Here is a 15,192-nt window from a genome sequence, read left to right on the forward strand (position 1 = left end):
TGTCAACGTTATAACTTAATAGTCCTATTTTCATGATTTTCACCTCTTGAACTTATTATTTTAGACATTTTATCATCACAGAAATCTTGTTATGTCCCATTAACATTGAGATAAGGTAAAATATAAGAAATGAATATTAAATTTAATTTAATTTTACGAAAATCAATTTTAATTATGAAATTTATATTTATTAATATATTATAAATTTGTATTACTTTTAATCGACGTAAAATCTTTGACTGACATAAAGCTTTAAATAAAAATATGAAAACTTGAATTAAAATTCCTCAGCATCGATGTCCCTGATCTGGTACACCAAATTTAAAGGGCCCCTCAAAGCTTTGTGCATGAATATAAACACTTTTGGAAGAGAAATTTACACAATTAAGATCTTTTCCCAGAAAATCTGCAAAATCAACTTCTTTCCTTTCATCAAACTCATCACCCATCACCTGTTATTGCCATAAACAAGAAACAGTACAATTTAAAAAATAAAATTGTATTTTGGATAATTATGAGGTCAAAAATCATGAACAAATTTATTTAAAACATCAAATCACTACTTTTAATCAAAATTTTAAAATTATTCACTGATAATTACTTTTTTATATAAGTGATGAAGCATGCAACTTTAGGATGCGGCGGTGGAAATGCAACAAAGATGGCAACGTGGAAATGCAATTGCAGTCTGATAAGATAATGGACATTGAGAAGTGCACCATAAGTGCTTTTTTTTTTTTTTCTAGTTTCCTTTTGGTTTTCGAAACTCACAATTTTCTAAAAGTGATTCTCACTCTTAATTCCTTCTCTGTTCACGCTTCACACCAACTAAGTAAATGCATGCATCATCAAATTTCTTTACAAACAATTTTCTATATCTCAGTCAACAACAAATCTGTCACTCACACTCTCACTTGATTTGAAAATGTGTAACCAGGCATTTTCTGTGTAACTTAAACTCAGATGTGATGTAACAATGTAAGATTTGGAAATAACAGAGTTTTTTTTTTTTAATGTTCGACCAGAAACATTGATTTTATTGTTTTGAATTAAAGAGGGTGTAATTTGGTACCTGCTAAGAAATGTTCAGGTGGCAGAAGCAGGGTATGCATTGTTGTTATTGTGAAGTCCAATTGCAGAAGAACATTCTCTGTTCTTGGCACTGCAATTGTTTCCCAGTTGCAGTTCCGAAACACAAGGCACTGCATTTGCAATTTTCCCTTCAACTCCATGGTCATAGAGAAACCCTTTGAAGACATGGCCACTGATATGCACCGTTGCCAAGTATGCAAACTCATCTTCACCATTCCCAATGGCAGAGACTCTGTGACACTTGAACACTGCAGGTGCACGAACATGACCGGGTAAAGACTGTTTGAAGCTCGCATCTGCAATTTCCACACATTCATTTCAACTTCAATTTATTATACCACATTCTTCCACCAATTACTTCAAAAAACCACAAATCAAAAGTAAAAAGTTACATGGATCAAACCACACCAAAGTTTACGATTTAATTTCCTTGATGAGTGAAAGAACATGAAAATGAAAGTGAAAGTGAAAGTGAAAGCACCTTGGTGAGAAGAGATTGTGGCTAAGCTTTTAGGTGTTGTAGCGTTATTGGAGTTGGAGCTGTGAGAAGTGGCAGTGGCGTTCTGTGAGGACCCCACTATAGCTCTTGGCCTCTTACTGCCACCGGCGGAAGGAAGCACCGTGTCCCGCTCCCGGCGGCGAATTGAAGGGACCCACGTGCTCTTCACGTGAGTGCTGCAATCGTATCCACGTCCCTTGCAACAGGTCCTGCATCTTCTAAAGATGCAATCTTTTTTGGCCCTGTTGCCACAATCTTGACACACCCTAAAGTCAGGTCCATAAATCCCGTTTTCTTCGCTCTCCATCACACCCTTATGGTGATTATGATGATTATGATGATGATGATGTCTCTCATCATCCTCATCATCCTCCTCATCGTCATCAACCATGTTGATCACACCCTTCTTCGGAGGATTCACTTCTGGGCACATCTTGAGGTTCCAATAGTTGGTGGTGGTGGTGGTGGTGGTGTTGCCAGCAGCACCACCAGCGCAGTCTTGAATCTCATTGGTTTGGTGAGGGTGTGGAACACAGGGTGTGGCAGTGAGGAGAGGGAAAATGCCAAAGCCAACACTGAGAGCGGCGGAAGAAGGAAGAGGAAGGTTGGGAGTTTGGTTTTCTGAGATGGGTTGGGGTTGGTGCAGGGAAGGTGTTTGAGCTATGAGAACTAGGTCTCTCAGGCCTAACATGCTCATTGGAACAAAACAAGTCACAAGTCACAAGCTCTGAGATCTTTATCTTGTTGCTGGTGTGGTGTTGTTGATGAAGTCTTGTGCTATTATATGGAGAGAAGAGAATTGAATTGCATCAGAACATGAGTTTCCATTCTTTTGATGCAAAACATGGTTTGAATTTTAAAAAGCAAAGATAGGGAAGAAATAATAATAAAAATGGTTAATGAGTTTAAGCATATATGTTTAGTGAGGGTTCGAGAAAAGGTGATTTTTTTGGGGGTACTGCTACAGGTTCTGACACTGAAAGTCCACTTAGAGATTCTTGGATTGGTAGGGTTGGTAATAATTATTATAATTCAAGTTTTGTGGTAGCGACCAATTTTTGTGCCCGCATGTGTAGGTTAAGGATTAGATTTCCTCTTCCACCTTTTTGTTTTCAATTCATTTTTAGAGAACACTCATTGTGGCCTTCTTTGTTTTGTTGCAAATGGAACCAAGAGAAATACGGAAAATGGCCTAACAATTTGCCTTTCTATTTTCATATGACACAAACAAAGGTATACCCATTTTTTTTTTTAATTCTAAAATTAATTCAATCTTGCATCTTCACTCGGCAAAATAAATAAGATTTATACTGGGTTTTATGCTTAACTCAATTCTACAAAATTGGTTTATTAGTGACCCGATAACAGATGGATCAAAATATTCAAAAAATCTTGCTAAAATAAACTTTAACTTGGTTTTAATGTCATATTAGAAGTGAATTTTATGCCTAACTCAATCCCACAAAATTGATTTGTAAAGTGAAATTTACACCTTATTTATATATTATAAAATGACTTTATATCTAGTCAACGTTAGACTTTCAACATCTTATGTAGAAATTCATCATCTTGTTTCTAGTGACGCTAGAAGGTATAACAATTTTGAGAGAACTTCACAGTGTAACAATTTGCAACTACCTTAATTTAAGTGGCTTTAAATTCTATCGAAACCAATACTGAATTAACCTTTTCTTAGTTTTGTGAATGATGTGAAAGAAAATAGTTTTCTTTCTCGTGCTTTTCTCTTTCAAATGAATAGTTAAATTTCTTTTTTCTTGCTACAAAATTTCCAATTTTTATTGTTAAATGACTTCAATATCTTTCTATTCTTTACGAAATGAGACTTTTTGTCTTTTACCGCGAAAAAGTCACTTGCTTGATACGTGCATATATTTCTTCTGATTATAGTAATTAATCGCTAACTTAAATTTGGACAGCAACACCAAATTCAAATTAAATCAAGAAAATTATGTCCAATTAAGAAAACTACGGTTTAACAGATACATTAAAGCCAATAACGTCTAACCAAAGACAGTTTTTTTTTTTTATATATATATATATACACGCAACTAAAGACAGTTAACTAAACTTTTTTTTTCTTTGTCTTCAATCATCACATGTATAATTATTTGAATAACTTGTTTGTGTTAATTTTTAAAATTTTATATGGGACTGCTTTATTTGTACAATTTTTAGAAAAAAATTAATTGAATTGACAACATTTTTGGTTGAAAATACTTATTTAAAAATATTCATTATTATTATTTTTGTTTCAATAAAAAAATTATGTTACTTTATATCAGAAACAGTTATCAATACGATGTAAATTTAAATTTATTCAAATATTAAAGTTATTCAAGTGAGAGCGTAACTTATTTTTGTAAGTTTTATTATTAATTCTACGTATTAATACTTACAATATCTTCATATTTTAAGCATGAAAATTATTTTTTACCATTCTTTTTTAAACTAATAATATTTATTTATAACAATCAATTGTGTAATTTTTTTTGGTAACTTCTTTCTTATGTGCATGTTTTTTTACCTTATGTAATCTTGTAAAAATAGTCCAAAATAAATAATAATTATATGGTTTAATTATGCTTTTGGTCTCCATTTTCGACTCCAAATCTCAATTTGGTACCTGTATTTTTCGAAATCTCAAAATGGTTCCCTTTTTAGTTTAAAAGTCTCACTTTTGTCATTTCCGTTAAGTCTGGGTTGACGGCGTTTGGTGAACAGTGACATGGCAAGGTTGACCAGTTATTCAGTGACTTGGCAGGAAAATAGTGACGTGGAATGGGCAGATGTAATTAAATTAGGTTTAGGGTAATTTAAAATGTTAAATTAGGGTTTAGGGTTTTTATAATTTAAGGTGGGATAATTATTTTTCAAAAAAATCAGAATTGTGAAATTAGGTTTAGGGTTTTTAAAAAAGAAAGCTCGGGAGAATTTGGGGAAACTGTGGTGGAAACTGTGGAGTGCGATCCGTCTCGTTCTCCATCGTCATCACCTGTGCAATCTGAGGTTATTGACTTGATATCAGCGTGAATTTGAATGATTAAATGCAAAGATTGGGATTGCACACATACAATACACATGCTAATCAAATTCAAATGTGTGTTGTTTTAAATCCTCGTTTTTGCTTTGGTTCAGGTTTTCATTAATATACCATGGTGGTACCTTGCAGTGAATAGGATAATAAGCCCTTTTCTTACTGTAAGGACTAAGAGTCAGTTTGTCTTTGTCGGGCCTTCTAAATCAATGGAAATCCTTTTGAGGTGAGGACATAAAGTTTCAAATTTTGCTTTATCTTTGTTATTTTTTGGTTTGGTTTATGGTTTTGATGTGTCTGTCTCTTTGCACTTTCAGATACATAGCTCTGGAGCAGCTTCCGATGAAGTACGATGGATTAAGCAAAGATGGGGAACTCGCAAATACCGATGTTGTCACAGAAATCACAGTGAGGCAGGCATCAAAGCATACCGTGGAGTTTCCAGTTACTGAGGTTGGTTTCCCATTGCTTTTTTTCGGACAGGTTTTTGAGAATTAATACATATTCCCATTGCTTCAATCTTCACATTGCCACCAACCTTTTCTTCATTCTTCACATACCCACAACATTTTTCTTTAATCACAATCGTGCATTGCAAAAATTGACGCTGCTCTTCTACTTTCCTCCAAGATCTGAACTTGAACAGGACCCACAAGACACACAACTGGCTGGATTCATCACAGAAGAAGGGAGAAGATGACAACAAAATTAGGGATTCTACATTTTCTAATGATGGTGGCTTAAATAAATAAAGATTTCCACACCATTCAGCAACCACAAACGCCGTTTGCCCAAACTTAACGGAAAGGGGAAAAGTAAGACTTTTAAACTAAAAAGGGGACCATTTTGAGATTTCAAAAAATACAGGTACCAATTTAAGATTTGGAGTCGAAAATGGGGACCAAAGACATAATTAAACCTAATTATATTGACACCACACCATTTTTATTATATTATTATAAAATTTCAAATTAATACAAATATATTTTATGCAATTCCTTTTTCAAAATTCCAAAACCAAGTATAGTAATCATGTTTCATTTAATAATTATCATAATAATTAATTTTTTTAATTACTTTTATCACTAAAAAAGGTGGACACTTTATTTACACACTATAAATAATGTCACATCATATTCTTAACTACAGATTTTATTAAACATGGTTTATCTCAAAACAACACTTACAAACAATCACCTAGAAAATGAACATTTTCTTTTCTTGCACATATTTTGTTTTTTAAAAGATTATTAAATTTTGACAAGGTATTATTTCTACCTAAATACATACCTAACTCAACAACATTTTTTACAAGTGTACTCATAGACCTAATTTTAATTATGTCACATGCATCTTTTCATTCACTTTAATAAAATGATTTTTAAAGGAAAAAAAACAATTATTAAAAGATGATTCTAGCTTGTCCCAAGAATGGACCAGGGAGGGACAAGGAGTAATCTCATGTCAAGTCCGAAGAGAGTACTCACTCACATGAAAGATTAAAAAATTAGTAGAAAACAAATTAATAAATGTCTTTTTTAGTCTTTTTTAAGCTAAAAAGAATAAAGCTAATTCAATTAGCTTTGAGGTTTAGTCTAGTTAGAGCTCCAGCTATTTAATGCATGTGTGAATAAACAGTGGCATGTTAGAACATGTGAAAAAAGGTTTCATAAAATGAATGTATATTTAAAAGCAATAAAATCTTTAATTTCATTTAAAGTGGATTATAATATTTAATGATTATATAGTATATAACTACTATTATTAGATGACAAAATAACATTATCCTCTCTTTTCTTTTCATATATGAAGAGAAAATAACACACACGAAAAGTGATTTTTTTAGTTCTCAGTATTAGTCGCTCTCCACCATTTTAAATATCTAACTAACGTAGAAAAAATTTGTATTCGCGGGTATTTTTAGATAAAACCCATAACGAGTAGGAAATAAATATTGTAAATGGATATCCGCAGATAATGGATACATATTTTTTTATAATGGAACAGATACGAGTATCATAGTATCCATACCATGGATACTTATACACACTATAGTCTACTTTAAATTAAAAAATTAAAAAACATGATTAAAATATTAACACATTAATTTTTAATGAGTTATTTTTAATCAATTGATTTAAGAAAAATTCATTTCTTTGTAAATGGTCATTCAACAGTATTTAAATGAGTTATTTGGATTTTGTTTAAAATTTGAATATTATGTATTGTATTTTATTTGAATTTATAGTTAAAATATGTTGTTAAATATTATTTTTTTTTGTAAATATCCGCGAATATCGGTAGATATCTATGGATATTAAAAAAATATGCAGCTACACATATAAGGAATACCCTCACGGATATGAAGACGGATACGGGACAAATATTTATCCAATATGTAAAATATGAGAGAATTACTACCTATACCCTACATGTCAAGTTGACATCTCTAAATATACCTAACATTGAGTTGGAATATGAAATTCTTCATATTTTTAAAAAATTTAAATACCATAAATTTGAATTCTAGAATTTTAAATTGTTTAACTCTTAAAATATTTTATTTTAATAAAACAATTAAAATTTATAAAATTTCAATTACTACTATATAATATAATGATATAATGATTCTACAAGAAAAAAAAAATGTTGTACATATTAAAAAAAACAACCTTTACAAAATATAATCGAAAAAATATGGCTGATATCTGAAAAGTAGTTCCACTAACATTTCTATCAAAAGTGGGACTTTTGACTCACACTTGGACTATTCCCAACAATTTCCTCTCAAGGATGAGTCCCCCCCTCCCCCCCTTTTTTTTTCTTTTCATATGGTATATTTTTCATCAGGTGTATGGTGACCCCTTTGTTGTAGTTTATGCGGTCAGTCACTCCGAACTATCGACTTTGATACCTGATACCACTGTTGGGTTATATATATTTTTTTCATATATGGGTTATGGTAATTGAGAGATTGTGGTTCTATATATATGACATTGGTCTTACACATATAAGGCATTTGATACTACTTTTACCCCAAAATCTTAAGGCAATGGTGTTATGGGTTTTTATTCTTATATAGTATTTAACTTTGTCTATTCTATCCAATATGAGACTTTTGACTCACACTTGAAATATTCCCAACACAAATAAATAATTTAAAAATGTCAGCACAAACAATTTATCAATGACTAAAAAAATTAAAACATGTGTTTGTGCCAAAATGATCTTATCGGTGATGATAGAAAATCCTAGCTAGTATGGGTCGAAAAATAATAATTTTTCTTACCAATCTGGGTCGATTCACTTTTTAAATTACCAAATTGGATTTCCTTTTTTAAAAACTTACGTAAAGGGACAAGTCGTACTTACTTGACACAACTTTATTGTAAAGAAGTCATCACCTCACTGAACGACTTTTGACTTATGGAGATAAGTCGTGCAACCATTGAATGACTTTTATGTTAATGTAGAAGTCATGAGGATCAACACCAATTTCAATTAGAATTAATTATACTTAAACAAAGTCGTGCAAGACATGTACAACTTCTTCTTAAGCTCAAGTCATGCAAGACATGCGCAAGTTCTTCCAAATTTGAGAAACACTAAAATTGTGTACTGGGGTGACGATTTCAATGTAACTTTTATTGAATTGAAGTCGTGCCTAAATGTAATGACTTTCGATTTAAGATTCTAAAATTAGAAGTCGTGAGTCATTCGTCTGGCTTTCATTCTAACTTTTCCTTTTTAACCATGACTTCAAATTTTATAATATTTTCAATTTATACATAAACATTACTTTAACATAAATTATTCTTCCTTTTCCATTTTTACTGCATTTTTGACATTTTTTTTTCAAATTTTACTACATCTTATTTCAATATTTTTAACTTTTTTTAACTCTTTACATAAAGATACTTTTATTTTAATTTTTTTTTCAATAATTTATTATTTGATTTTTTAAATTTTGTATGCTTTTGAAATTTTTAAATAGTAAAAGTTTGTATTTTGAGATTTTTTTTAATAATATGACCAATGAAGAAAAAACAAATTGTAATAGAATAATTTGATTATTAAAATTATATATGTGAATATTCTAAAAATATATGAAAATTTTGTAATGTTTTAATTTTAATTAGTTAATAAAAATATCTAATTATTTTAAAATAAAAAATAATTGTATTAAAAAATTAATAAAATGGAAGTTATATAGTTTCAAATAACAATTTCTATAACATAAAATAAAATAAAAGAGTAATTACGTAAAATTTTAAAAACATACAAAATTAAAACATTTAATTAATTATATTATTAAAATCATTTTAAAATAAAAATGTTTATTTATAAATATTAAGAAAACATGACAACTTAAAAACACTAAAATAAAAAAAAAGTAATGAAATAAAAAATATAAAAGAACAGAAGTCGTGTTGGAAGTTAATCGTGATGGAAGCTTAAAATAAAGAAGTTGTATGTATATTAAGTAGGACTTATATGTTAAAAATATTAAAAAAAATGTTATATATTTAAAATTAGAAGTAAGGCTGATAGTCGTTTATATATACGTAACGATTTCTAATTTAAAAACGAGATGGTAATTCGTGTGAAGAGATTACAGTTTTAACTCGCCACTTTCAATACTAAAATTTTAAAGTCGTCAAACATAAGTACAACTTTAGTGTTTCGGAATTTTGGAAAAACTCATTTTGCACAACTTTAGCTTAAAGAGAAATTCGTGCACGTCTTGCATGATTTTGATTAAGTGTAATTAATTTTAATTAAAGTCAGTGTTAACCCTCACAACTTTAATATTAATGTATAAATCATTGAATGGTTGTATGACTTCACTTCCACAAGTTAAAAATCGTCCAATGAAGTGGTGATTTCTTCACAATGAAGTCATGCTATGTCAAGTAAATACAATTTGTCCTTTTACGTAAGTTTTTAAAATGGGAATCGAGCTCATTAATTTAGAAAATGATTTGAACCAAATTGGTTAAAAAAAAAGTAATCATATTATTGTTGATTTAAAAACAACTTTTAACATATCTTATGATTGAGGTTAGTCAAAAAACAATCCTAGCTTACATTAATTAAAAATAATTTTTGGTAATGTCAATTCAAAAAATTGTATTTGATATTAATAGAAAAACACCACTAATCTTAACTAAGAAAACTTTAGCCAAAGGCAGGAAAAAAGAACCCTAGTTTATATTGGAAAAAAATTAATCAAAATAATAATGACATAAAAATAATCACAATTGACTTTAACTTGAAGAAAATCGTGGTGAAGTTGAAAAAACAATGTTGAGTTAATGATGTTCAAACCTCAACTAAGCCAAAAAGAGAATATGAAAAGAACATACATAAATTTGATAGAGTAAAGAATGTGGATTATAGAGTATGAAGAATTTCAAATAGTTAATTTTGTTACAAAAAACATTCTAAGTTGATTTGATTATGGCTACACATGCTCTTGATTGTTTATTTTTCCATTTATCATTTTCTTAGTATGATAAAAGAATGTAAAGTTTGAATTGTTCTTTAAGATAAATGGATGGTAAAGTGAGGTGAGTTGAGATTTCAGATCAGCTAACTATGAGCATAGGCCCGACTCGCATTACTCAGCCTGCGCGTGCCTGGACAGGGCAGGACAGGCTAGCCCACGACTTGCATTAACAAAAAAGTTAATTCCTTTGTTATTTCTACTATAATGTTGGACAATTGTGACGACACATTTTTTTTTACTACTATTTTCTATATTATACTTACAAACAAACAAAAATGTTAACAAATAATTTTACAATAACATATAACATACTTAAAATATACATATATTTATATATTTTACAATGTATCTTAAATTTACATCATTTGGTATATATTATATTTTCTACACTAGAAGAGTAAGAAATATTATTTATTTATAGTTTTCCCCTCGTAGGTTAACCTTTAAACATGTGGGGGAAAAATGTTATGGATAGGATTCACCTGGACTATTGGGGGTAAATAAAAAGTGACTTCAATTTGTCTTTCCAAGATAACCGGTGCATTTGGAGCATTTAGGAAAGTGATAGTAGAATTTCTAGTTCCTTGAAATGTTACCAAACTATTTACCACATTGGTCTGTCATGCATTACCCGGAAAATACTGCTACTATATCGGCAAGGAATGGGTCAGGCATGTTAGGGGCATCCATCTACGATGATATTATAATATATATATATATATATATATATATATTTCTTTTTTTTTTGTACACAATCATAAAATAGGGAAGTGAGACAGATATCACATCAAAATATAGCATGTCTCAATAAAATAAAATAAAATAAAAACTCATTCAAATTCATGAAACTGAGTTTTTATCATATTTTATAAAGATTTTGATTAATTTTGTAGTAACTAGTAAGGATAAATGAGCCTCATCATCATGACCAACATGGTAATCCAAGAACAACTCATCTTGAGTAATATCCACTCATTTATTTCCCCAAGGTCATACCTCCAACTATAATAATCAAATCTTTATTTTTATATTAAACCATATAATTGTATAAATAAATAGGATTACTGCATAACTAAAAATAAATAAAGAGGACTAGATAGATAAATATAAATAAATAAATGAGAGTAAATATAAATTAAATAAATAGGATCAATGCATAACTGAATATGAATATAAATAAATAAATAACAATGGGAGCTAAAATATAAATTAAAATGAGGTTAGGGACTCCTCATTTAAGGTAAATATAGGAATAAAAATAATTATGAATAGATGAAAAGATAATAAAAGTAAGAAAATAAGGTAATAAATATTTCCTCCCCTTACATTAGTTATTGTGAAAGATATATCTCAAAAACATGTAACTACACTTTGAACGTTTTTTCCTTCTTCTTTTTTTTTTTTTTCTTCATTGTCAATCTCTACACTTCTCACACTCACAAAACTCCTCTTCTCTTTTTTCCTTACTATCTTCGTTTCCCCTCCTCCCTTTCATTCACCCCTATTTACGATGCATGTGTAATCATTGCATTTAGTTAGAATACATTGTATACTTTTTTTCTTTCAGTTCTCCTGGTTAGTCTCGTTAGTTAAGGATTAAACTCTCCAGATTTTCTTTTTCTTTTCTATCCTGTATTGCATTAAAACTCACATAACATTAATTATCCATCTTATTCACTGTAGATGCAAGTAGTGGAGGAGAGAATTGTGGTGAAGGTACTTCTTTTTTGCATTCTATACAATTGAAATAATGTTTCTTTTTTTTTACCATTATATATATATATATATATATATATATATATATATATATATCACATCTCCATAGAGTAGAGGATGTGATAACAGATATTAGATCGAAATTAACTAAATATCAAATGGATCAAGAAAGAGAGGATGAAGGGGTTCATATGCTACAACACTAGTACTAAATTTCTTTTAGACTATGTTTATTTTGTTCGAATAGATGCTACTGCTAATTCATGAAGACTTATTAATATTATATATATATATATATATATATATATATATATATATATATATATATATATATACCAAAACTATACATGAAACTTTATAATTCTCAATAAATTACCAAAAATTCAACAATCAATTCTCATAAATAAAAGTTATTAAAGTTATTTCATATTCGAGAAAGGTAATTAAACTTTACCAATATGTGTTTACAGAAAACGAAGTCCCGAAAGTGAGAAGAGCAAAGGTCTTCCTTCTTCTAGAACCAAAACAAGAGCAAAGGATTGAGACAAAAGCACGTGAATGGAGGCAAAAGGTGTTAAGATATCAAATATTATGTAATCAAATATTGTATTATCTATAATTAGGCATTATGACTTCTGTGAACAAATATATGTAGCTATTATTCTTTTAATAGAGAAAGAATTATAGCACTCTTATATGTATATAGTACTTTATTCTTTGAAATAATACATCAAAATTATTCTTTAAATCATTTCTATAAAAGGTATGAAAACTAAATGTTTTACTTGTGATATTCAATTGTTATTTTAAGAGGAAGCTGAACCTATCTTATATAGATTCATGTTACAATAAGGAGAAAACAAGAAAACGGGAAAAACCTTAAGTTACAATAAAAGTTAGTTTCCTAAAGTCTCACTCTTTTCACTTTGGAAGATTTTCGTTCTTTTTCAATACGAAAAAAAAAAATGAAAATTGGCAAGTCAAAATTTATAATTATATCTTAAATATCAATTAAGTTTTCTTCAATTAATTACTAGTTCTAGTATAATCTGAAAAACAAAATAGAACTAACATTTTAAGTTACATTTTTATATCTTTTAATATATACATTGATAAACCAACTTTAAAACCCACCAAAGGTTGTGTTAGTTTGAAGTCTTTGATATAATATATAAAACTCATCCTTATAGGGTATTAGCTAAGGTATAATTAATTATCTTTAATTTTATTATTTTTACATTAAAAATTGAAATAATTAATTTCATTAATCAAAATAATATAAATTTATATAACATATTTTATAAAGACAAAAACATGTTTTAAAATTCTAAACAATATTTCTGATCCAAATTAAACACTTTAAAATTATTAAAACTTCTACTAAAATTTAAAATACAAGAAAAAATATCTTTCTAACACTTGAAGAGTCGAAAAAGATATTGATGAAAATATATTGCATTTCCATGTGAAATTTTTTTTCCTTTCTTTATAATATGATATATTTTGTCGTCCTTCAAATTAATTTTTTTTTACTTTTAATTATATTAATTTTTATCAATATTAAAATATAATTTTATTATTTAATTATTTTTTAACTTTTTTTACTTTTAGAATTTGTGTATCAAATAAATTATTATTTAGAATGAATATTTTTATCCTTTAAATAAAGTAAACTAATTTTATGATAATTAGGTCAAAATTTATTTAAGATTACAATTAATTATACAATCTTATAGGATTCAAGAGATATTAATTATTCTTGATTAATTCCCTTAAAATACGAGTTAACATGACTCTAAGTATAAAAATCGTAGAATCAAGATAATGTGTCACGTTTTATTTACTAACGTGCTACCACACTTTTAATATGTGTGGATTTAAGTGAAATTCACATAGTACTTCAATTTTAGAATAATGAACCTCACTAACACCACTATAAAACTAAGAGACCATGTTTTCACCTTGAGACAATAATTAAATATGATCTATACTCTGAGGAGTCAAATTTTACTTTATAGCTTCCATAAAGATTTGATCTTATCAAGCATCACATGATACCCAATAACTTTGTGGTAAGTGCCCTACACACACTTCTTGGAAATTTTAATCAATTTTTCTTTTATATTTTTTATTATCGAGGTAATTATATACTTGTATGTTCTTTAGATAAAATGTTGAAGCATACATTATTTTTCTTTAATTAATTTTTAATGATGTTATTATTTTATTTTAAATGGTATCCATGATTATTGGTCGTAATAAATGATTTTATTGACAATTTTCTATATCGATTTCACATTTGAATATGTGTAGTCAATGGATCAAACTTACAAATACTTTATACTATATATTGGCAACTTAAATGTTTAGACACCCTACCAAATATATCGTTTTTCTATCACCACTTTTCTCATAATTCTATTTATATATTTTTTTTTTCTTTTTGTCGTTTTGAGGTTGTAATATGCTTTTGAGTTCCAACCATTTGAAAGCAAATTATTCTTCTTGTTGACTATTATTTTTCTAAAAGATAATTTAAAAAGAAATATAATTTATTCAAAATTTTAATGGATTTTAAAATGTAATTAATGTAATATCCAAAATCATAATTAATTTAAGAACATATATGTAAGTTGCTCTTGAAATATCAACATATCTTCACATTCCGTACATATAAATTCAAAAGTAACTTCTTAAAATGTCTATGCGCTTTATTAGAACCATAATAATAGTAATCCACAATATAATAAAATAGAATATATCAATTAAATCATAACGCAAATTACTCATCTAAAATATTTATATCATCACTACTTATAAATGTGCATAAAAATTTATATAAATCCAAATAAAAATCCTTATATATATACGCAGGTATAAAGATTTCAATATCCTCATCAGACAATTATTTACTTATTATTTTATTATAAAAATTTAATAATTAAAATCCCAAATGAAGAACACGACATTTAAATCAAGAATTGCTCAAAAAGCCTAGAAAGAATTGCTCAAAAAGGCTATAAAAGTTAGGAAAGTCCCTACTAACTCCTAGAAGGCCTAATAACTTATAAATCAAAATTATCAATATAGACGTAGAATAATTGAAGTTTATTTATTCGACTCAAATTTCACATATGATAAGAAGAAATCCTCACATTCAACTAAATCTAAAAAGGCAAAGAAGTAAGGATATCATATCAAGGAAAAGAAAAATTCACTGATAAAAATAATAAAACAATATTATATTGTTTTATATTTTATCATCTTTTAATATTTTTTTCATCGGTAATGGTTAATTAATGTTAATATTTTGTTAAAGAG

General features: G+C 28.2%; 1 protein-coding gene across 1 annotated transcript; it reads right to left on the reverse strand.

Annotated features, from left to right (window-relative positions):
* Positions 1 to 240: 240 nt before the first annotated feature.
* On the reverse strand, positions 241 to 2,499 carry LOC114175485 (protein LATERAL ROOT PRIMORDIUM 1-like). The gene is made up of 3 exons (XM_028060243.1): positions 1,574 to 2,499; positions 1,073 to 1,388; positions 241 to 452 (listed from the first exon to the last, which is right to left on the reverse strand). The coding sequence occupies exons 1-2, from the start codon at positions 2,286 to 2,288 to the stop codon at positions 1,087 to 1,089; spliced, it is 1,017 nt and encodes a 338-aa protein (XP_027916044.1). The 5' UTR covers positions 2,289 to 2,499; the 3' UTR covers positions 241 to 452; positions 1,073 to 1,086.
* Between the last annotated feature and the right edge of the window lie 12,693 nt (positions 2,500 to 15,192).

Source organism: Vigna unguiculata, chromosome 1 (assembly GCF_004118075.2).
Source record: "Vigna unguiculata cultivar IT97K-499-35 chromosome 1, ASM411807v1, whole genome shotgun sequence".
NCBI classification, from domain to species: domain Eukaryota; kingdom Viridiplantae; phylum Streptophyta; class Magnoliopsida; order Fabales; family Fabaceae; genus Vigna; species Vigna unguiculata.